This window comes from Myotis brandtii, unplaced genomic scaffold, assembly GCF_000412655.1.
Source record: "Myotis brandtii unplaced genomic scaffold, ASM41265v1 scaffold160, whole genome shotgun sequence".
NCBI classification, from domain to species: Eukaryota; Metazoa; Chordata; class Mammalia; order Chiroptera; family Vespertilionidae; genus Myotis; species Myotis brandtii.
Window position 1 is genome coordinate 517,552 of NW_005355833.1, and position 24,825 is coordinate 542,376.

General features: G+C 41.2%; 1 protein-coding gene across 2 annotated transcripts in view; it reads left to right on the forward strand.

Annotated features, from left to right (window-relative positions):
- DIS3L (DIS3 like exosome 3'-5' exoribonuclease) overlaps nt 1-21,899 on the forward strand; it is a 34,089-nt gene extending 12,190 nt beyond the window's left edge. For both annotated transcript variants that reach the window (XM_005862069.2, XM_014536281.1), the window contains exons 4-17: nt 55-190; nt 4,467-4,643; nt 5,671-5,749; nt 7,027-7,206; nt 9,716-9,885; nt 11,198-11,359; nt 13,736-13,983; nt 14,555-14,647; nt 16,419-16,952; nt 18,689-18,843; nt 18,942-19,120; nt 19,996-20,141; nt 21,286-21,460; nt 21,549-21,899. In XM_005862069.2, coding sequence (XP_005862131.1) covers nt 55-190; nt 4,467-4,643; nt 5,671-5,749; nt 7,027-7,206; nt 9,716-9,885; nt 11,198-11,359; nt 13,736-13,983; nt 14,555-14,647; nt 16,419-16,952; nt 18,689-18,843; nt 18,942-19,120; nt 19,996-20,141; nt 21,286-21,460; nt 21,549-21,884 — 2,770 coding nt within the window. In that variant the 3' untranslated portion in view covers nt 21,885-21,899. The remainder of the gene's footprint in view (nt 1-54; nt 191-4,466; nt 4,644-5,670; nt 5,750-7,026; nt 7,207-9,715; nt 9,886-11,197; nt 11,360-13,735; nt 13,984-14,554; nt 14,648-16,418; nt 16,953-18,688; nt 18,844-18,941; nt 19,121-19,995; nt 20,142-21,285; nt 21,461-21,548) is intronic.
- Nucleotides 21,900-24,825: the final 2,926 nt, after the last annotated feature.

The window sequence follows — 24,825 nt, forward strand, 5'->3', positions numbered from 1 at the left end:
GTAAGAGCTGGTGTTTGTCTGCCTTGAGGGCTCACCTGCCCTTTGCTTTTCTAGGAGCATATACAATGCAGCCGTTTGGTACTATCACCACTGCCAGGACAGGATGCCCATCATTATGGTGACAGAAGATGAAGAGGCAGTTCCACAGTATGGAAGTGAAACGGAAGGAGTGTTTGTGATTTCTTTCAAGGTATTTCCAGCTGGGGTGTGTGTGTGTGTGTGTGTGTGTGTGTGTGTGTGTGTGTGTGTGTGTGTGTGTTCATTTCCTAAGTAGTTCCAGAGCGCTTTAGATCCCTTTGGCAATATAGGAAAGGGAAAATAAAGAATGAAGGAAAACTTGAAGAAGTTCCATATCTTCATTACTCCCCAGCTAATTAATCTTGACTTTTGCAAATCTGGGCAAACCACCTGTGACTGTAAGGCCTACAGCATCCGAGACCTCAGTCCAACAAGCCCCTGTTGACAGAAACTCATGTAGTTTCAGCAATAACAATATTAGTGATGATGATGATGATGATGATGATGATAGGTTGAATCTTATAAAATTGCCCCTGTTCTGTTGTTTTGACCTACAAAATGGCGATTTTACATAGTTCCACCAACTAGCAATAGCCGACATATCTATGCCACACACTGTTCTAAGTGTATTATTTCATTTAATTCTGGCAACAACCCAGTGAGGTATGTGTTATCATCCCCATTTTATTGGTGAGGAAGAAAACTAAAGCACAGAAAGGCTAAGCAACTTACCCAAGGTCACATGAGTAGAAAGTGGTAGAACTGGGATTAGAACCCAGGCAGTCCTTATTCCAGAGCTCTTAACTATCATGCTTTACTGCCTCCCAAATAATTCCTCTGAATACACATAAAACACAATTTTAAAGGCCAGTCTGGTTTCTTCACTCTTCCCCACTTATGAATATGCATGGGGTTGAGAGAATAAAGGAAGGGGTGAGACATGATATTGTTTATGTGAGGGCTGTTGGGTCAGTTTGGTGTACAGATCACAAGAAGGAGCAGCATTCTCGGTGACAGGTTCTTGGGCTGTCTTAGCAACACAGTTCTCCTCTTTCGTAGGTACCCTTTGGGACAGTAGGATGAGTATTAATCTCTCTGTCGATTACATGTCTCTTCTGTCTGCCCAGTTGGTCAATCAAGTTCCAATGGTTGATATCTTTTTTTGATTGAGAGACTAGAATGAGGCCCTCCATTACCCCTGTCAGTTTACAGAAAGTCTAGTTGGATTTCAAATTGTAGATTCTATAAGTGTTTCAAGGTGTGTGTATTGCTAAAGATTTGCCAATAGAATTCTCTTGGCCCCACTATAAAAAGTGTTCTGGCGTGCCAGTGAATTCCAGGGCACTGGATATTAATGGCAGTGTCACTTATTTTTTCTGTTGCAATACATCATGTCTTGTTCCTGCAGAGGACAGTTGACTAAAATTACATTTTTCTACTTTTTGTGAAAATTACTTTTCTTTGTAGTTCAGTGGTATAGTACAGTTTTATTTTGTATAGCATCTCCTAAGCAAACTCCTCTGTGACCGAGGGCTTCATAGAAGTGAATGATAACAAGAGAAAGGAGATACTGTGAAGATCATGTGCGAAGGAAGCCCAGAATTTTCTGTGGGGACTTGAAGTTAGATGGGGAAGAGCTAAGGCAATAAACCCTCTGGAATAGGTGGTTTATAGTAGTAAAAGTTAATCTTGGTAACTTTTATGCCTTCTCTTTATAAATTCAAACCTTGGATAAAAGTACTGGAAATTTTTCTGCAAAATAAATTTCTTGATTTACATAAAGTCCTTAATTTATATAGTATTTGCTGAATTGGAGACCTTTGGATGAATTTATTTTCTTATTCATTTTATTTTGTTTAAAGCCTGGTGCTTTTTTTAAAATCACTTCTAATCATGTAATGTAGTTAGTTGCAATTTAGTTTAGATTTATGTGTGGGGTTTTTTTTGCAATTTAGGAGTAAGACTTTTATTTTTAAACTAGAGGCCCATTGCATGAAGATTCGCGCAATAGACCTTCCTTCCCCTGGCTGCCGGCACCGGTTTTCCTCCGGCACCCGGGACCCAGGCCTTTGGTCTGGCCACAGTGGAGAAGCCAAGCCTCGAGGCTAGGCTTCTCTGCTCCGGCTGCAACGAGGCTTGGCTTCTCTGCTCCGGCCGCAGCAGAGAAGCCAAGCCTCTTCAGTCTTCAGTCTTCAGTCGTCTTCAGTCTTCGCTCAGGCCGGAGCCTTCAGTCTTCGCTCCGTGCCTGTGTATGCAAATTAACCCGCCATATTTGTTGGGTTGATTTGCATGCTCATCCTGATTGGCTAGTGGGCATAGCAGAGTGACGACCAATTTACATATTTCTCTTTTATTAGTGTAGATATATTTTTATTGATTTCAGAGAGGAAGGGATAGGAAGAGAAAGACAGAAGCATCAATGATGAGAGAGAATCACTGATGGGATGCCTTCTGAATGCCCCCTACTGGGGATCGAGCCCACAACCCAGGCACTCGGGCACCTGGGCACGTGCCCTGACCAGAAGTCAACCATGTCCTCCTGATTCATAGGTTGACACTCAACCACTGAGCCAGACTGACCAGGCACTTTTTGATCAGTACTTTTTCCTTGATGTTTTCGCTATAAATTTGCTTTGTCAATGAACTTGTTAAAGTTGTACTGTGGCTTATGCAACAGCTATCACTTAAGCAAGCCTTATTTTCAATTAGCACTAAAACAGACCACTGTATATTCACTTCTCACTGAGTTGCCCATTTTGTTTCATACTACTCACATTCTTGTTTTAAATGCCTTTTAATTTTAACAGTTCACTTTACAGTGCTGTTTACTGAAGTTATTTGTTAAATAAAAATGCATAAATTTAAACACACACACACTTAAGCAGACAACTTTTACCAAGGCTCCTGTAACTTCTGGTGTCTTTCCTGACCCCCCTCACACAATTTTCTGAATTATGTTTTCCACCTTACCCAGCTGCACCACAAGAGCAACTGCCACTAATCCTAAGTAAACATTTCCTATTCTCCTTAGGAAGAATCAAACCCAGCTTTTACCAAACCTTTGGTGTCTGAGGCTCATACTCATGGTGTGCAACCGTTGCTTTTTTTGAGCAGAGACTAATTCTTGGTGCTAATAAATGATAAATGACCACAGAATTGGGGTACCAATGTTAGCACAGACAACTTCTGGGAGGACTAGGGTAAGAAAGGGAGTCATTTGAACAGGACCCTGAAATTAGTGGGAGAAAAGCTAGAGTTAACAAGGATCATTTATTTTCTTTTTAAGTACAGAAAGAGAATGCTAGGTCCTACCTTAGACTTAAAGTTGAATTAATACCCAGCCGGTGTTGCTCAGTGGTTGAGCATTACCCTATAATCCAAGAGATTTGATTCCCAGCCAGGGCACATGCCTGGATTGCTGGATCGATCCCCAGTGTTGGGCCTGCAAGAGGCAGCCAATCAATGATTCTCTCTCATCATTGATGTTTCTGTCTTTCTCTCCCTCTCCCTTCTTCTCTGAAATCAATAAATATTTTTTTAAAGTTGAATTAAAAATCCTATCTAAATTTGATTTTGTTTAGTGAGAGTCATCCATTTGAGGGAGTGTTCCCTGGACACACAGAGTAGAAGTAACACAGCCAGCCTCACCCACCACACCGTCCTCTTGTGTGTGATCGCCTTGGGGTTTTGTCCAGGGCCTTTCTGAAAGAACTACGCCAAGATGTTCAATGGTATTCAGTAATATCGGTGGGGACTCTGGCCACTTGCTTCAAGGTTATGTTCATACAAGGTCATCACACAAATAGCATCTTCGAGTATCATTTACATGAGAGTGTTACTACATCTGTGGACAGTCTGAGAAGAAGGCTCAGTCTTCTGGGAGCTTATGAAGTGGGGGAAAGCCTAACACCAAAGAATACCAGTACTTTGCTCACTTGACTTTCCCCGCTCTCTGCTCATTTGACATGGCCAGTGGATTGAGGGAAGGAAGACATTTTCTTATACACTTTACTTCTTGCCATTTTTATGTACTTAAGTTTCTTATAAATTCAAACATTTCAGGGTATTAAAAAAAAAAAGATAGGAGCTTTTTCTGTCCTTTCATTATAGGCCATTATCTGCAGCAATGACATGCCAGGCAGACTGTTTGTGTGTATATGCCTGTCTGTGGAGAGAGAGAGAAGGAGATTTGAAAGTTCAGAGTAATCAGAGAGGTGGAAGGGTTCCATGGAGGAACAGCCTCCCTGGGGTTCATTGGCAAGGCTTCAGGGGTTAATGAGATGGCAGGAAGTGAACTGGTAGCATGAGGTTTAGGAAGGTAATGCTCATTTGACACATCTTCAAAACTGCATGCTGGCTGTTCCTGTTTGGGATTGTTTTATAATACTACTATAATGAAGAGTTATTCTCTTCTGACCATGTTTCTCTTGTGCCTCCATTGAATGCAGAATTACCTGGACAATTTTTGGCCTGATTTAAAAGCCGCCCACGAGCTTTGTGACTCTATCCTTCAGTCTCGGCGGGAAAGAGAGAATGAGAGTCAGGAGAGCCACAGGAAGGAGTACCCTGAACATCTTCCCCTGGAAGTGTTAGAAGCTGGCATTAAGTCCGGACGCTATATCCAGGTGAGGTGGTAATGAAGAGTGCGCATCAGGACCGGCCAGTATGTTCTCTTCTTGTCTCCTGTCAGAGGTGTCTAATGTCAAAGGCTGTAAACAAGATGGGTGGGTATGAGCAAGCCCAGGCCAGCGATGTTTAAGGTGCTTTGGGAGTCATTCTTCCTGTAGACATGGCTGTCTGGTTGGAACTGCTCTATCGTGTTCTTAATTGGATTACATATTGAGCATCACACGAGTAACCTTGTACATGCCTTCTATCACTGGGAAAGAGAATGTATTTTTGAATCAAGGTCTGGAGGTTTGGCAAAATTGTAAAATTTGTGAAATTTGGCTTCTTCACTCCTTTGTCATTTTTTCGCCCCTTTCAAAGGCCCTTTATGACCCCCCCAGAACCTAGAACCCGTATGCTGTCAGGGTCTTGAGAATAAAGCAGATAAAATTATTCAGATTTTAAGTTTTGCATGTACTCGTGTGTGTGTGTGTGTGTGTGTGTGTGTGTGTGTGTGTGTGTTTCTATGCAGTTTTATTACATGGTTAGATTTGTGTATCTACCTCCACAATCAAGATACAGAATTGTTCTGTCTTGGATTTTACATTTTTAACAAACTACTCAGATTACTTCTATGCAGGCAGAAATTTGAGAATACAACACTGAATTCCTTCCCTTAAGTGTGGGCATTTTAAATTACTATACCTAGAAGGACTAATTCTTCCAACTTGGGAGTAAATTTCAGAACATTCTTGGGAGAGTACTTTGAGAACGAAGGTTTTTAAAGACCACTCATCGCTTAGGTAAGATAGATCCTGGCACTTTCAACACTTGGTATAGCTAAGAATAATTCAAAATGATGGTGTATTTTCTGGAGAAAGAAACCTGAGGTGATGAATATTAGTCCTAAACAAGGGGATCACAGACCTTATAAGAGTATTATGGGGATATTTTTATATAGGTTTTTTAAATTTACATTTTTATCTTTTGGAGGTAAAACAGGCAGGAAAAAAATTTCCACATTGATTTTTATTATGATTTCAGGGAATTCTGAACGTCAACAAACACAGAGCACAAATAGAAGCTTTTGTGCGACTTCAAGGAGCCAGCAGTAAAGATTCAGGTTCAGTATAAACCTTATATAAATCTCCATACTAGCTTTTCATTCTGATATTACCCAATGAAGAAAGTAAAGTTGAAGTTGTCACATCATATATGCCATGTCAGCTATCCCCATGTACACTGTGCGTGTGGGATCATGAGTTGATTTTTTTTCTTCTCTAACTTTTTGTTGATGATTTCTGAATTTATTGTCAGCAACTTTAAAAATTATAATAGCTAATATTTTATTGGGTGGTTACTATATACTAGGTCAGTGATGGCGAACCTATGACACGCGTGTCAGAGGTGACACGCGAACTCATTTTTTTGGTTGATTTTTCTTTGTTAAATGGCATTTAAATATATAAAATAAATATCAAAAATGTAAATCTTTGTTTTACTATGGTTGCAAAGATCAAAAAATTTCTATATGTGACACGGCACCAGATTTAAGTTAGGGTTTTTCAAAATGCTGACACGCCGAGCTCAAAAGGTTCGCCATCACTGGTCTAGGTACTTTTCTGAACACTTAACATAGGTATTATTGTTTTCCACCTTTTCTACATGAGGATACACAAGGCTACACGTGAGGAAACTAAATTCTAGGGAAGCACAGTAACTTGCCCAAGATCAACACTTGCTGAGTGGGGGGCTGAGACTGCCACTAAGGCAGTCTGACCATGATTTTAAGACATTGCCCGGAACTGCCTCAATGTGCTATATTACCTCATTGGAATCACTAAAAAGTATAAAATGAAGAAAACATGTAAATAAGTTGAATGATGGCGTGTACTTCCTACTTCTACAATGACAAGGTGCAGAAAACCCTGACAGTCAGGGAGCATGGCTGGGCTGAAGGAGAATGAGTCGCAATGGCTTTCTCGGGGCTTTTGCTCGTCAGAATCCACCCCCCCTCCCACCCACCCCCCACCGTCAGTGCTGCAGTATCCATAGTTCATGAGCCTGCTGGCCTCGCCCTGGCTGCGTGGCCCCTGCAGGTGTGTGACAGAATCCCAATGTAGGCTTACATGGTCTCATGTAGGGAACTGTTACCTACTTTAAAGGACGATTGAAGGTGATCCTTTATGAAAGCACATTATAGAGAATGACATGGCGGCTGTGTTTCCTCATTCCTAGCCTGTGGAACAAAATGAAGAAGCTTGACCTATTTTTTTAAAGAAGGAGGCTTTTCTTTGTAGGAAAGCTGAGTAGACCTCAGATATATTATGTTCGAAGTGCCTCACTGGTGTGGCACCCCCCTTGACTTTATGGGGTTTCTCTGTGCTGTCCCAAACACAGGTTTAGTTAGTGACATCCTCATCCACGGGATGAAGGCTCGAAACCGCTCGATTCATGGAGACATGGTGGTTGTGGAACTGCTTCCTAAAAGTGAATGGAAAGGAAGAACCGTTGCCTTGTGTGAGAATGACGGTGATGACAAGGCCACAGGGGAGTCCCCAAGTGAGCCCATGCCCACAGGTGAGCCAGCTGGAAAGTCCCACAGTTATCCATTTTTCTTGTGAAATGTTTATTTTGCCTCTCCTCAACAATCCAGAAATTTTGCAATCATTAATACACGATATCGGCTCTTTTCCTACATTATCAGTTTCCCCTCTCTGCAGGTTTATTTTATTCTCATCAGCACCCAAATATGCTGCAATATCTCCCATCTTAAAACAAAAACACTACCCCCTTGAGCCCCACATCCCCTGCAGCTACCACCCTTTTCTCTGCTTCAGTTTGTGGCGAGACTCAGTGAAACAGTTAACTTGCATTCTCTCTGCTTCTTCTCTGCCCATTTTCTCCCAAAGACACTACATTCAGGTGCGTCCCCCACGCCCACCCTAAAAAGAAAACCTTGACCTCTTGTCAAAGTCACCAGCGACCTCATTGCCGGCAGTCCTTGGCATATGTAGCCTGTTGGTAGCACTTGGCCTATGGACCACATCCTCGTCTTTGGCTTCTGGGTTCTTCCCTCCCCTACAGGTTGCTCCCCCTCAGGTCCTTTGCTGGTTCCTCTCATCCTATTGTCTGTCCTCTTGCATGCACCTGGCTCCTCTCTGGATCTCTTTTTCCTGCGCACTCTCCATAGGAGCGCTCATTCAGTCTGGCTTTCTGTCTCCAGCCCAGACACCTTTAGCCTCCAGTCTTGTCTACTCCGTTGTTCATTTGGCATCTTCCCCTGGATGTCTAATGGGCATCTCAAACTTAACATGCCTAATAACAAATTCCCTATTTCCACCCCCAAACCTGCTCTTCATAAGTAGCATGTTCATTTTAAATTGGTCAACCCAAAGACCCTGGAGTCATCCTTGAATTTTCTTTCACACGTCAGCAAGTCCTAGCATCTCTAACTGAATTCAGCCACTCCATACTCCACCACTTCTCTCCTAATTGGGTCCACTAGAACTCCTTGGCGAGATTTCCCCAGCAGCCTCCTCGCTGGTCTCCTGCTCCCACCCTTGCTCCCAGGTAATCTTTTCTCCACACAGAAGTCACCGTGGTCCTTTTAAAAATCTAGGTCTTGCCACATCTCCACTCAGAATTCTCTAATGGCTACTTCCTATTTCTCTCAATAAAATCCAAAGTTCCTACTCTGGCCTACAAGGTCCTGCCAGTGTGGGCTGCCTGCTGTCATTGTCCTCTTCACCATTCTGCTCCTGCCACAGTAACCAACTTATCCTTTCCACCACCAGAAACAAGCTGTCCCCAAACACCCTCACACCTCCTTTTCTCACTTCAAGTCTCTGCTCACATGTCACTTTATTTAAAATAACTGCCACTTCTGACCCTTTACTACTCTGGGTCACCTTACCCTACCTATATCTTTCTTAGTAATCATTACTACCTCACATATATTTATTGTGTTCACTGTTTCCCACCCCTACAGACACCCAGACTACACTCTAGGAAATCAAGGACTTTGTTTTGATACTGCTATATTCCCTGCACCTAGCACAGGATGATTGCTGGTAGAGGCTCAATAAATGTTTATGAAAAGAAAAGATAGCACTTTTTAAAAAATATATTTTTATTGATTTCAGAGGAGAAGGGAGAGGGAGAGAGAGATAGAAACATCAATGATGAGAGCGAATCATTGATTGGCTGCCTCCTACACACCCCACACTGGGGATTGAGCCCGTAATCGGGTATGTGCTCTTACTGGGAATCAAACTGTAACCTCCTGGTTCCTAAGTCAACGCTCAACCACTGAGCCACTCTGGCCAGGCAAAGACAACACTTTTAAATACTAAAACTTGTTTTTTCAGTCAGTGATGTTTAAAAGTGTTGTGTATCAGACTTAAATGATTTGTATCCTTTTCTGTATATCATGTTGAGCCAAACAATCTTGGCCAGTGGGAAAATGCAAGAAAAATAGTAAAAATGCCCAGTAGAGGGAGTGGGTTTAAAAAAAACCCAGTCAATGAAAATCATTGACTTTTCCCAACATACCTAAACCTGAGGTCACTAAGGTAAGAACAAAAGAGAAAGTGGGACTAATGGATTCTAAATGTCACATCAGGCCCCTCAGAAGAAAGGGCATACTGCCAATGTTATTAAAAAAATTTTTTTATCCCTAGCTGGTTTGGCTCAGTGGATAAAGCATCTGCCTGCAGATTGAAGGGTCCCAGGTTCGATTCTGGTCAAGGGCACATGCCTGGGTTTTGGGCTCCATCCCCAGTGTGGGGTGTGCAGGAGGCAGCTGATCAATGATTCTCTCTCATCACTGATGTTTCTATCTCTCTCTCCCTTTCCCTCTCCCTCTCAGAAATCAATAAATATATATTTTTAATTTTTTAAAAATCTATATTAACAATAAAATGCTAGGAAGGCAAATTTTAAGCATCTCTCGACGTGTGTGGATGTGCTTGAAAAAAATGGGATGTTGTATTTCCTGCTTTCTTCCTCGCTTACTGCTAAACTTGTCTGAGTCCAAATAGGTGACATCTCACCACTTAAGGTTTTGTTTTGTTTTGTTTCCCCAAAGGCAGAGTGGTGGGCATCCTTCAGAAGAACTGGCGGGATTATGTGGTGACATTTCCATCCAAAGAAGAGGTCCAATCCCAGGGGAAAAATGCTCAGAAAATCCTAGTTACACCTTGGGATTACAGAATTCCCAAAATCCGAATTAGCACTCAGCAGGCAGAAGCCCTCCAGGTAGCTGATATTGTACCTCTACTGTTTTCCTCCTGTTTCTGCCAGCTCTTGAGCAGTTCCAGAAAACATTGTTAATTCCTTTGCATAAGAAGGCATAAATTGCCCTAGCTGGTTTGGCTCAGCGGATAGAGCGTCGGCCTGTGAACTGAAAGGTCCCAGGTTCAATTCCGGTCAAGGGCACATGCCCGGGTTTTGGACTCGATCCCCAGTGGGGCACTTGTACGAGGTAGCCGATCCATGATTCTCTCTCATCATGGATGTTTCTATCTCTCTCTCCCTCTGCCTTCCTCTCTGAAATCAATAAAAATATATTTTTTTAAAAACAAGAAGAAGAAGGCATAAATTATTGATAGCATCTGGCATTTGAGATCCCATTTTTTAAAAATTCTAAATATATAGAACCATCTATTAAATAGTCCTTGGTTAATGAATGAAGGCCAGAGAGAAACCGTCCTAGAAAGAGCTGTGTAAGACAACCAGAGAGAACATACATTACCCAGCTGTCCAACACAGAAACTTTGAATGGATACACTGTGCCAACACTAACAAGCTTTCTTCTAGCAAGCGATATAGAAATACGATCACTGCCCTGTAGAGGTGATATAGTGATACTTCACAGAATCGATTATCCATAAAGGAATATAGCACCAGAGAGGAGGCATAAACAAGAAAGTTAGAAATTAAACTTTTACTGTGGTGAAGAGTGTAAGCATCACCCAATTTGATTAGCCTGATGTTTTGCTGTTTCTAAATGAGACAGTAACCTGGTCATTGTGTACCTTTACGTCTGGAAGCCTTATACAGCGTTCTGAGGCCGGTTGGAAATACTGCTTTCCTTATCCATGGTTTGCTAGAATTGGGGAGCATTGGCGTCAATCACACTGATACCTTCTTCCCCACCAGAAGATGACTTAAGAAATAAGAAAGTAACTCCCACACACAAAAAATTAAGATTTTTGTTTTGGAATTTAATTTGGACTATGCATAAATGAATTATTTCCTTGTGTTAACTAAAATGTATTAGTAGGCTTTTTTTTAAAAATAAACTTTCTTTAATAAACTAAACATTTCCAGCCCATTTATTTGATGTAGAGAGGTGATGCCTTCCTCCCAAGCACTGTGCCAGGCATTTATATGCCATGTGGAAATTTGGTAAAACAGGAAGACCTATTTTAAAAAATACACACCCGTTATTTGCAAATTGGCTACTTTTGGAGCTCGATGCGGTTTATCTTGGTGCTGCTAATTGATCCACTCAACTCCTGGCGCTGGGCTCATGGGTGGTTGTTGTTTTTTCTCTCCTTTTGTGCAGGACTTCAGGGTGGTTGTGCGCATTGATTCCTGGGAGTCGACATCCGTGTACCCAAATGGACATTTTGTGCGTGTTTTAGGAAGAATCGGAGATCTGGAAGGAGAAATTGCAACCATCCTGGTGGAAAACAACATTTCGGTTGCCCCTTTCTCAGAAGCTCAGGTCAGATTTCTCTGAGAACTTTGGTCGGGTGAAAGACATTTTGTGCATTTTCTTTTTGCCTTTGTTGTTGTTTGTTTCATCATTAAGAGAGAAAAAAATCTTTGCACTGTCACAACCCACTGTCTAAAGCCACACACAATGAAAAATTCTCACTCTTCTTTATTCTGTGTTTGAACCAGACTGAAATCAGCTTCAAGTGCAGAGTTAGTTTCCTATAGCTTCACAGCTCTCAAATTTTTACATTTTCCAACTGTGCTTAAAAATGGCATGTCAGTATCTTATAGTCAGTATGCATCCATCCCCAGCAACTACACAGGTACCTAGTTACAGACCCACTGGGTTCTGCTCCCTGTCATAATCATTCACAGAGGCCTGCAGAAGGCTGCGGGAAGCAGCTTGTTGGGCTCCGTACATCTCTGATCCTGGGTAAAAAATATCCTGCTTATTATGAAATGGCTTTTGTAACCTCTACAGAAGACAAAACTTTCATGAACATAAAGCATCAGCTATTTTCATCACTTTGCAATCCTTTAAAATCCTCATAAATCTTGTTTATTATTCTTGCATAGCTATATTCCTAGTGTGCACATACTATTTTCTGTTCTGCTTCTTTCAGTTAAAATTATTTTTATATATTGATGTAGCCTACTTATTTTTATTTTTTTAATTTATCTTTATTGTTGAAAGTATTACAGATGTCCCTTTGTTTTTTGTTGTTGTTTTTCCAATTGACTCCCTCCTGCCCACACCCACCCGAGCCTACTTATTTTTAATAGTTATGGCAAATTATTGTATACTAGAGGCCCAGTGCAAGAAATTCGTGTGTGGGTAGGTCCCTAGTGGCTGCCGGCTGGGGCCTGCCTTCGTTCCGCTTCGCCCCCTGGTGGTCAGCGCACGTCATAGCGAGCAATCAAACTCCAGGTCAGTCGAACTCCCGAGGGGACACTTTGCATATTAGGCTTTTATATATATAGGTTGATGTACTCTAGTTTGCTTAAGTGTTCCTCAGTTATTGGGCATTTGAGCTGTTTAATTTTTCAGTATTATAAAAAATACTATTTCAAATATGTACTTTTATAAACATTGTGGTTTTTTTCTTTTTAATCATTTTCCTTGGAATGTAATCCTTCAAGTGAGATTATCAAATCAAAGGACATAAAAAATTTAAATAGCTTTTGTTATGTATTGGCAGATTGTTCTTCAGAAAAATTGGACCAGTTTGCATTGCCATCAAGAGCATTGGGTGTTATTTTCAGTGGAATTTTGACAGATCAATAGATATATTAGTAAAATATTTTAGAATATTTTACATTATTACATTTTTATGTTTAACATTAGTGTTTAGAAATTATTTGTTGACTTGTTTCAGCTCATAGTGAAAATGTTAGAATAAAATAAAGCATGGATTAGACTTACAGGACTAGAATTCTCTTCCCTTTTAGCCTATTTAACTACAAATTGATGGTTTAAGTGGGTAATAATGGAGAGAGAATATCCTAGATTGGTTTGGCTTAAATTATCTTTGAAGAATACCTTTTTTTCCCAATCTTTAATTTCTTTATTGATTAAGGTATTACATATGTGACCTCATTCCCCCCATAACCCTCCCCCCCACTCATGCCCTCGCCCCACTGTTGTCTGTGTCCACTGGTTGAGCTTATATGCATGCATACAAGTCCTTTGGTTGATCTCTCCCCCTCACCCCCACCCTCCCCTACTTTCCATCTGAGGTTTGACAGTCTTATCGCTGCTTCTCTGTCTCTGGATCTATCCCTTTTCATCAGCCTATGTTGTTCACTATATTCCACAAATGAGTGAGATCATGTGGTATTTATCTTTCTTACCATTTGCAACAGCATGGATGGGACTAGAAAGCATTATGCTAAGTGAAATAAGCCAGTCAGAGGAATACCTTTTTTTAAAAAAATAAGCTTTTAATATTTGGGACATGTTAATTTTTTTTCAGGGTTTGACTTGAATTAAAAGCTCAACTACATTTAAATAAATGGATCATTTGAAAATGGGGTAGAGGCTGTACCCTTTATATAAGCCACCCATTCATTTCTGCTCGAGCCGCATAACTAAAGAGGCTGGTAAAAGTTGTGGAACATTCCTGTCAGACTGGGAGGGTCCCCACGGGAAGGGGACTGTGTTTTTTCTATTGACTCCTGACTTTTCAGAGCCTAGCACATTTCCTGACACATATGAGGCACCTAATAAATCACTATTGATCAAAAGAAGCAAGCAGAGGTCAATTGCAGAGGGTAGTAGGTAATGAATGGGATTTCTATGAGGTCACATTGAGATTATCAGAGTAGATTTTTAAAGGAAACATGTGCTGGGGAATTAATCAATATTTGGCCTTTCATTGTACAGATGTGTAAGATGCCAGTAAACACACCAGAAAATCCCTGGAAGGTGAGTCCTGAAGAGGAACGAGAACGTAGAGACTTGAGGAAAACCCATCTTGTATTCAGCATTGACCCCAAAGGTTGTGAAGATGTGGATGACACACTCTCAGTCAGAACCTTAAACAATGGCAACCTGGAGCTCGGGGTCCACATTGCAGATGTCACACACTTTGTGGCTCCAAATTCTTATATTGACATTGAAGCCAAGACAAGGTAATGCTATTTGAAATCAGCAGTGTGATTACATGTATGTAACTGTAACATATTTTGTAACTATAACTATGCTAGTTTCAGATTTTCAAAACATAGATTTCACAGTTTATTACAATTCTGAAGATCGCTTCCAGAAGAAAATAGTGAGGTACACTTCCCCTTTTCCCTTTAGAAAAATAGTACCTTGATCAATGTACCTTGCTTTTTGTAACAGAACCTTTTCACACATTATTTCCTTCTAAATTGAAATGGGTTAAATTTTTCATGTAGCAATATACTATTTTATATAAATACTGGATCATTACACTCTAATTTTTTTTTATACAACTAAGAGTCATGTCATTTTCTTTTTTTATACCAGTGGAAGCATACTCAGCCCGAAGCAGCATCGCTTAGAAAAGTGGGAACATGGGAATAGCTTTATTACCCAGTCGGCTGCACTTTATGGAAAAACAACAGCCTTGGGGAATTTGTACTGAGATTTTGGCCGTTTACCTCACAGCAACCCATGCAGTCAGCAGTTCTACTTCTTGCTGCTGAAGGTCATGTACTGTATGTGTGTCTTTCACAGGGCCACCACTTATTATTTAGCAGACCGACGCTATGATATGCTGCCCTCCATCCTCAGCTCGGATTTGTGTTCCCTTCTGGGAGGCGTTGATAGGTGAATTCATTATTGTTACCTGTGTGACACCTGGTGCTCTTGCTTCTGGCCTCTTTCTCCTCTTATTTCTAACACGCTCTATCACCCCACACCCCACCCCTGCTTCCTCCCTGTATCCTCTACACCACTCCGTACCACTTATTTTCAGAAAGCTTTATTTCTCTAGCCTTCTCTTCCCTTCCTTCTCTCCCTGTGAGGCCGTTTCTCCCTCTGTTTTTTGGCTTTTTAATGTTGGCTAAAGTCTGGGAACATTTGTGCATTTGTAGTCCCTGGTTGAGGCTGTTTTGCATGAGGAGCATGAACTTAGGAAGGTGTGTTGTTATTTTTTTGTAGTTAAAGTTTCTATCTATTATTGAATAGATAATAAAACCATGTAGTCCAAAATTTATACTTCTAAAACATATTTAGTGAAAGAATCCCTCCTATCACTTTCCCTTAGTTACCAATCTATATATAGAAAAGCCTAAGCGACCGTTGGACCATCCAACTGGTAGCTATGACACCACTGACCACCAGGGGGCAGACACTCAACGCAGGCAATGCTGAGCTGCAGTGACTTGGCAGCTGTGGTTCTCGGGTGACGCACCTGGAACCAGAGAGGAGGGAGCCCAATCCAGTGCATGTATTTTAAAGACAAAGAACACAACACTACTGGTGTGTTCTCCGGGGTGCATCACCTGAGAACCGCCCTCTCGCAATCTGGGACCCCTCGAGGAATGTCAGAGAGCCAGTTTCAGCCCAATCCCCGCAGGCCAGGCTGAGGGACCCCACCAGGGCACACCCCCAACTGGGGATTGAGCCTGCAACCCAGGCATGTGCTCTTGACTGGAATTGAACCTAGGACCCTTAATCCACTGAGAAAAACCAGCTAGGGCGACATGTGGTCTTTCTTTTTTACATAAATGGTGATACGTGTTATATACAGGGTGGGGCAAAAGTAGGTTTACAGTTGTTTGCGTGGAAAACAATACCATAATTAATAAACAAACCTGTACTACAAACCATTATGACCACTGGGCCACGCTGGCCGGGTTACATATACCCTTTGACACAGAAATTCCACTTTAGGAATTTATCCTCCAGATACAGTGTGCTTTTAAAAATATGAAATGACTTATGTTCCAAGTAATTCAGTACAGGTTTGCAGTACAGGTTTGTTTGTGAAACACATCTATTGGTTGTCTCCAGCACATGCCCTCGACTAAGACTGGGGATTGAACCTGCAACCCAGGTATGTGCCCTTGACCAGAAATCGAACCCCAAATCCTTCGATGTGCCATTCGGCACTCTAACCACTTATCAACACCGGCTAGGGCTAGCCCTTTGTTTCTTATGAGTTGCAAATGTTGCATATTTTTAAATAGAGTGATTTGGTAGCTGAGTGGTTCTTTAGTAAATGAACTTTTTGCTAAATTACCTACCATCAAGGCTGATGTCATAGTTCAGTGTCATCCTGTAGGATTTGAAAGGCTTAGCTCTTCCTTACTAGAGAGCCAGCAGACTTGACTCCCTCTGTCAGTGCTGTGCTATTCTAATTAAAATGGAAAGCTGTAAGGGAGGAGTTTAACATTACAGGTGAACTCATTTCAGATTTGCTCAGAGCTCAACAAAATCTAGTCTAACTTTGATTTAGTGGTGGAGTGTTTAGGTTGCGACAACAGACCAAAAACTTGTAGCAATGCCATTTATTTCAAGTTACACTTAGAGTTGAGTTCTGCTTGCTTCAAACATGGAAGAATTAAATAATCATCTCAGTGTTACTGGTTTGTAGGTATGCTGTAAGCATCATGTGGGAGTTGGATAAGACCTCCTATGAAATTAAGAAAGTGTGGTATGGCAGAACCATTATCCGATCATCATACAAACTGTTTTATGAAGCAGCCCAGGAACTACTGGACGGAAACTTTAACATCATCGATGATATTCCAGAATTCAGGGACTTGGATGAGAGGAGCAGACAAGCCAAGCTAGAGGAGTTAGTGTGGGCAATTGGAAAGCTGACCGACATCGCACGCCATGTCCGAGCTAAACGAGACCTCTGTGGTGCCCTGGAACTGGAAGGGGTAGAAGTTCGAGTGCAGCTGGATGAAAAGAAGAACATTCGTGACCTCATCCCCAAGCAGCCCCTGGAAGTCCATGAGACGGTGGCTGAATGCATGATCCTAGCCAACCACTGGGTAGCCAAGAAGATCTGGGAGAGCTTTCCTCATCAGGCCTTGTTGCGCCAACACCCTCCTCCTCACCAGGAGTTTTTCTCAGAGTTAAGAGAATGTGCTAAAGCAAAAGGCTTCTTCATAGATACACGGTAATTCCTCTTTTGAGGGGGCAGAGGAATGGGAGGGAATGTTGTACACTTATTTATCTTACAGTAGATCTTAAAATGTGATAGCCAGATCGTTGACCAAAAATAGAAAACTTCTTGGCTTTTTCTTCATATACTAAAATGTAGGTATAGAGCCTCAAAATTAAAACAAGTCTTTTGAGGCATAATTTAGACCCACTACAATTTGTAATACAGAAGTAAAGAACCTTGATTCAATTTCTTCTAGTCCTCAGGCAAATCCCAAAAAATTATTCTATTTATTTCACTCCTTTAAAAATGCAGCATATCATAAGGCACCACACTGATGGCAAATTAGTCCAGGCCTCCATGGACGGAGACTTTTTACTCCCTACCTCCAGGATAAAATCTTTCCCTGTTAAAAATGATGTATAAGAGGATTTTTCAGTATTTTATTTTGAAGTAACAGGTGCTAATTTTATTCATTAATCACAATGGATTTTTTTGCCGCTATCTTAGTTGATGGTATCTTTTGTTCACTGTATTGCTTTGCTTTCCTATTACTCATTCTCCATCATTCCTTTCCCTCTTTTCTGTTAGTGGGCTACATACAGAACTGAATTGTATGCTCTATTATTAATTTTTTAGTATAATCCTATATTTCCTGGGGAGTTTTTAATTTTAAAAAAATATTATTTTTTACTGATTTTACAGAGAGGAAGGGAGAGGGATAGAAAGATTGAAACATCGATTGGCTGCCTCCTGCACAACCCCTACTGGGGATCAAGCCCACAATTAGGGCCTGTGCCCTGACTAGGAATCAAACTATAACTTCCTGGTTCATGGGTCGACGCTCAACCACTGAGCCACACCAGCTAGGCTATTTCCTGGATTTTTAAAAATTATTTGAGAGTAAATAAATAGAATGAGCCCTAACCTGTTTGGCTTAGTGGATAGAGCATCGGCCTGCGGTCTGAAGGGTCCCGGGTTCGATTCCGGTCAAGGGCATGTACCTTGGTTGTGGGCACATCCCTGGTGGGGGGGTGTGCAGGAGGCAGCTGATCAATGTTTCTCTCTCATCGATGTTTCTAACTCTTTATCCCTCTCCCTTCCTCTCTGTAAAAAAATCAATAAAATATACTGTATTTAAAAAATAAATAAATAAGTAGAATGATTTATCTCTCTTTAAATAATAATAATTTAGGTTTCTTTTACTTGTGTATCTCAAGTTTAGTTTAGTTTTTTAACTCTATCTGGCTCCATAATTCTTGATTTAAAAAAAAGAAAAAGTCCAGCCCTCGCCGGTTTGGCTCAGGTGGTTGGAGCATCATTTGATTCCCGGTGGTTTAGTTCCCGCCGGTCACGTTACATACCCAAGTTGTACGTTCGAACCCCAGTTGGGGCATATACAGGAGGCAACTGATCGATGTTTCTCTCACATTGATGTTTCTCTCTCCCTCCCCCTCTCCCTCTCCCTTCCTCCCTCTCTTGAATCAATGAAAACATATCCTCAGGCGTGGATTAAAAAAAGAAAAGAAAAAGTCCATTCTTTGACCTACAGTATGTTTAGGTTAAGGGTGTTAGGAATTCAGCAAGTATTTGACCACCTGCCATGTGCCGAGCATTAACTTAACCTTGTAGGTATTACCACATTACTCTTTACTACTTAAGAAACAGACTGATGAGTGAAGTGTTCCCCTCAGAGTGTTGGCTTATAAGTCATTGCTGGGGACTAAAAAGTTTTTCCATTTTTTTGTCAGGTCCAATAAGACACTGGCTGATTCTCTGGATAACGCGAATGACCCCAACGATCCCATTGTAAACAGACTGCTCCGCTCTATGGCTACGCAGGCCATGTCTAATGCACTCTATTTCTCCACCGGATCCTGTGCAGAGGAGGAGTTCCATCATTATGGTGAACGATAAAGTTTTTCTTGTGTGGCCCTAACCTTGAGCAGGTTGTTTCAAAAGTACTTGTTGTTGTTTATTTTGATCTTTTGGTTCTTTTTGAAGGTCTTGCATTAGATAAATACACTCACTTTACTTCTCCAATAAGAAGATATGCAGATATCATAGTACACCGATTGTTAATGGCAGCCATTTCAAAAGATAAGAAAATGGAAGTTAAGGAACATTTGTTCAGCAACAAAGATCTTGAGGAATTATGCAGACATATCAACAATAGAAACCGAGTAAGAGGGGTTTTAATATCTTTCACCCAGTATCTCTTCACTAAGAAAATATCACCTTTTATTGTGTAATAGAATGAAGTACCATATATTCTAGCAAATTAAATGTTAGAATCATTCTAACCAATGAAATTACATGAAAAATTATAAAGCTTGTTGAGTAGCTCTTAACATTTACAAATGTCCTAAAGTAACGTAATGTGGATTTGGAAGACTTAACAATAGATTTTTTTTCCCTAAAATGTAGAAATGTAAAAAATCATCTATCATCTTACCATCCAGAGATAACCATTATTAACAATTTTAGATAATGCTTATTTATAAAAATATTTTACCATACCTGTTATTTTGAAATCTGCCTTTTTTTTCCCCACTTAAAACATGTTATTGCTTGTACACTATGTCAATATACTTACATCATTGTTTTAGAAGCTGTTTTTTGTTCTATTTCATATTGTTGCTGTGGCTTCAATATTTCATAGCATAGAAGTAGACCATTTGGTGACACATAAGATTAGAAACTACCTTAATGTTTAATATAATTTTCTATATCCAATATTCTATAGTTCTGTGCTTTTCAGTATTATTATAGCCACCAGCCATGTTGGCTATTTAAATTAAAATTTTTTAATTGATGCAAGAGAAACATCAATCAGTTGCCTCCTTCATGCACCTGGACCAGGGATCAAACTTGAAACCTAGGTATGGGCCCCACCCGGGAATCGAACCCGCAACCTTCGTGGTATATGGGATGACGCTCCAGCCTGGGGCAGACCTCACTTGTTTGAAGACCTTGGTTCTGTGGAACTATAAATTTCATGTTTCGTCTGGGATGTCAGAGAAGTCTTCATCATGCTTTGGGGTTGTGCTTCTTACAGGCAGCACAGCATTCTCAGAAGCAGTCTACTGAGCTCTTCCAGTGCATGTATTTTAAAGACAAAGACCAAGAAATGGAGGAGCGTTGCATAGCCGATGGGGTTATTTATTCAATTAGAACAAATGGAGTGCTCGTATTTATACCAAGGTATGTTATGTCTAACATAAAATTGTTAAGAAATTATAGTTAAACTAAAAATGTAGAACACAAACAGTACTTTAGATATAATTTAAGATATTTATTTTAGCAATTATTATTTTTTTAATACATTTTTATTGATTTCAGAAAGGAAGGGAGAGGGAGAGAGAGATAGAAACAGCAATGATGATAGAGAATCATTGATGGGCTGCCCCACACTGGAGATCGAGCCCACAACCCAGGCATGTGCCCTGACTGGGAATCAAACTATGACCTCCTGGTTCATAGGTCAATGCTCAACCACTGAGTCACGCCAGCCGGGCTTTTAGCAATTATTTATAGTTACCATATGTACATAATGTATTATACATGGTAGGGTAGGTTTACAGTTATTCATATGGAAAATAATACAATCCTATCTAATAAAGAGTGAATATGCTAATTGATCCTCACGCCATCGAAAAGATGGCAGTGCCCACAGCCAATAAGGAGGAAATATGCTAATTGACTGTCCCACCCTCAAATATGGCGGTGCCCACAGCCAATAAAGAGGAAATATGCTAATTGCCATGCCCTCAAAGATGGCGGCACCCCCAGCCACAAGATGCCTGCCTCCGGAGACCCCCAGTTCCCTCAGCTGCCCAGGGCCGCCCGAGGCTCAGGTAACCAGGACTGGCCGAGTCTTGCGCTGCCGGCAGTGGCAGCAGCAGAGGTGTGATGGGGCGTCACCTTCCCCTGATAGCCAGGTCGCCTCCCACCCCTGAGGGCTCCTAGACTGTGAGGGGGCAGGCCAGGCTGAGCCCTCCAGTGCATGAATTTTTATGCACTGGGCCTCTAGTAATTAATAAATAATAAAAGAATAAACTCTATGTTTCACATACAACTGTAAACTTACTTTTGCCCCATCCTGTATAATTCACTATAAAAGTATAAAATATTAGAATCTAGTATATCTGAATCAGTCTTAGGATAGGATTTTACTTATGTAGCAAGATATTTTGTTTCTATCTGATCAATGAAATAAAAATTTAGAGGTAAATCACAGGAAAACTTGTTTTTAATTTAGAAGAAAAACTAGCATTCTAGATAAGTATTCTAGATCTGCATACTAAGAATATATTATCTCTGAATTTTTATTCTGGCAATGATTCAGGTTTGGGATTAAAGGTGCTGCTTACCTAAAAAATAAAGATGGTTTAGTAATCTCATGTGGGCCAGACAGCCATTCTGAATGGAAGCCAGGATCCCTTCAACGATTTCAGAACAAAATCACCTCTACCACAACAGGAGGGAAATCCATTACGTTCCATTTGTTTGACCATGTAACAGTAAGTCTTATATTTACATTACATATTGCTTTCAGGGTAAAGAACAAAGAATGTGATTTAGTAATACACATTTTATCCTCTGTGACAGGTGAGAATATCCGTACAGGCCTCACGATGCCATTCTGATACAATCAGGCTTGAAATAATGAGCAACAAACCATACATGATACCAGATTCAGAACTTCTTCATCAGAGTTCCCTCTTGCTAAAAAGTGACTTGGTGAAGGAAGTAACTCGATCTGTGGAGGAAGCTCAGCTTGCCCAAGAAGTCAAAGTAAACATCATTCAGGAAGATTTTCAAAAATACTGCCAAACCAAGGGAAGAAGCCTGTACATGCTTCTAGAGGAGATACGGGACCTAGCTCTCCTAGATGTCTCAGACAGTCATGGAATAGGAAATACTCATCTTACTTCAATAAAATAAAAGGGTTTTATCTTACGTGAATGTTTTACCCTCTTTTCGACATTAACGTTAGTCGAATTTTTGTGTCACCCAATGTTCTAATCGATTGAGATTGGGTAAATATTTCACATACCATAGTCCCCCCTTACCTGCAGTTTTGCTTACCATGGTTTCAGTTACCCACAGTCAACCACAGTCCAAAAATATTAAATGGAAAATTCCAGAAGTAAACAATTCATAAGTTGCAAAGTGCATGCCTTCTGCGTAGCATGATGAAATATCCCTATCCTGCTCCATCACGCACAAAACACGGATCTTCCAGTGTACCCACAGCAAAGCAGTGTATGCAACCAACCTGTTAGTCACTCAGCCATCTTGGTTATCAGGTTGACTGTCAGGATTGCCGTGTTTGTGTTTCAAGTAACCCTTAGTTTACTTCACAACGGCCCAAAAGCACAAAGTGATGCTGATAATTCGAATGTGCCACAGAGAAGCAATAAAGTGCTTCCTTAAGTGAAAAGGTGACAGTTCTCAGTAAGGAAAGAAAAAAAATTACATGCTAAGGTTACTAAGATCTACAGTAAGAATGAATCTTCTGTCTGTGAAATTGTGAAGGAAAAGGAAATTCGTGCTAGTTTGCTAAGAGACCACTTTCACATAGCTTTTATTCCAGCATGTTATAATTATATTTTATTAATTATTGGTGTTAATTTCCTACTGTTTCTAACTTGTAAATTAAACTTTATCATAGATATGTATATAGAGAGAAAACACAGTATAGATAGGATTTGGTACCATTCAGTCTCAGACACCTACTGGAGGTCTTGGAACATATCCCCTGGAGCTAAGGAGGACTACTGTATGTGTAAAATGTTTTCTCATCATTAAAGTTGCATTAAATAAAGTACAATTAGGTCACTATGGAAACTGATTTTTCAGAAATGAATAGTGAATGTTGGCTCTGCAAATCAGGTTGCCAGTTGCTCTTTAATAAACCCAGAATTAATATTTGGTTAACTTGCCTAAAAACAGTTCTTTCAAATCAGTTCTTTCCACTAATTGCAACAGTGGTCCATTTGAGTCATAGGCCCCTCTGACATCTGTCAGATTAACTTTTCAGTCACTTTCAGATAGTGAGACTTGGTCCTGTCCACCTATCCCTTTTAAACTATTTCATATTTGACTCTAACCTCCCTGCTGTCCCCAGCACCAGTTGGTGATAGGGCATAGGAGTAGGGTGGGGTGCTCAGGTAAGCTCTGTTCTCTCAAACCTCCCTTTCCACCCTCATTTTTGATGATGAGTTACATTGGTCTTGCTCTTGTTGGAGACTTGTCACTTTGCCAGCAAATCCCACCACTGGAAAAGTAACTGCCCTTTCCCTTCGTCATCTCCTCTAGTCCAGCTGGTGAGGGTGAAGAGCCAGAACAGGCCATCCTGAGAAAGCAGTTTCTCTAGCCATTGGTTGCATCTAAAGAGACTGGGCTCCATCTTCTAGCTGATCCCCCTATTGAGAGAATAAGCCACAATCCTCAACGCTTATGCCTCTTGGCACCTTACTATAACGGCCCCCAGCAAGACTACAGCCTCCCTAGCCCCCCATATCTCATATATTCTTGTACTTCCTGGCCTTTAACCAAACCATCCCTGTCACCCCACCTGAATCAGCTAGCCTGAAGTGAGCAAGCTGCCCAGCTTCATGGATGGAAGCCACTTCAGCACCATCCCTCTGCCAGCCTTTCTCATATAAAGCAACTTTCCCATCTCCTAGTTTGTAAAAACTAGCTTTGCCTTTCCCTTTACCCAATGGGAATCTCCTGCCAAGAACTAGAGAGACTTTCTTTAAACTTAGTTGTCAATGTAGTACTTCCTTATCTGTAATTACCCCTCTGAAATCCCCAATCCTTGGAATCTCTAACTCAAAGGTCTCCTGTGAATCCGCCCTACCCTCATGATACTTTTCAAGTTCCTCTCCAACTGGTCAGTAGGTACCGAGGAGCATTTGAACCTCCCTAGCTCCTAGGCAGGCCAGGCAATATATCAACCTTTCATGTGACCCTTTAAATATTGAAGTCATTTCTCAAAATACATGTAAACACATATAAAAACCTTAAACATTTTACCAAAAGTGAAAATTGCTGAACTAAATAGCAATAAGAAACTTATAGAACCAAGATGGTGGCATAGGTAAATGACGTTACAGCGTCCCACAACCACATCTAAATTACAACTAAAATACAGAGCAACCATCCTTCAGAACTGCCTGAAATCTGGCTGAAAAGAACTTCTACAAATAAGTAAAGAAAATACATGAACACTGGTGGGAGGAGCAGAGGCATGGAACGGGCTGGTCGGACACCCACATCTGGCATTTTTTTTCATCGGGAGGGATATCTCAGCTACAGAGGCCTCCTGAGAGAAACAAGGGGTCCCAGGGTTCTAGAGCTGGGAATCCTATATATTAAAAGCCTAACATGCAAATCGATCAAACAGCAGAACGACAGGTGGAACAACTGGTCACTATGACGCACACTGTCCACCAGGGGGGAGACACTCAACACAGGAGCTGCTCCCAGACCACAGGCCCCAGACCAGGCAAGGTGAGTGCCAGCAGGCCCTCCCCCGCCCCCATCACCCCACCGCCAGTCACCCCACAGAGGGAGGTGACTGGCTGCAGAGCGATTGGGGGGCAGGGCCAGTGAGTGGGTGGTGCCAGGCCAGCCAAAGCAGGTGCCAGTGGGGGGCTCCCAATCACCCCGCCAGTCGCCCCATACATCAGCCCTAATAATCGGCCAGGCCTAGGGACTCTATCTGTGCATGAATTTCGTGCACCGGGCCTCTAGTTTGGGCTATAAAAACCAGCAGGGATTGGCTGAGTGATACGAAGGCTGCTGGAGACCCAGGCAGTTTCTCATAAAGAGCCAGTGCTCGGACTCACTTCCTCTGAGCTGTAGCGCTGGGGCA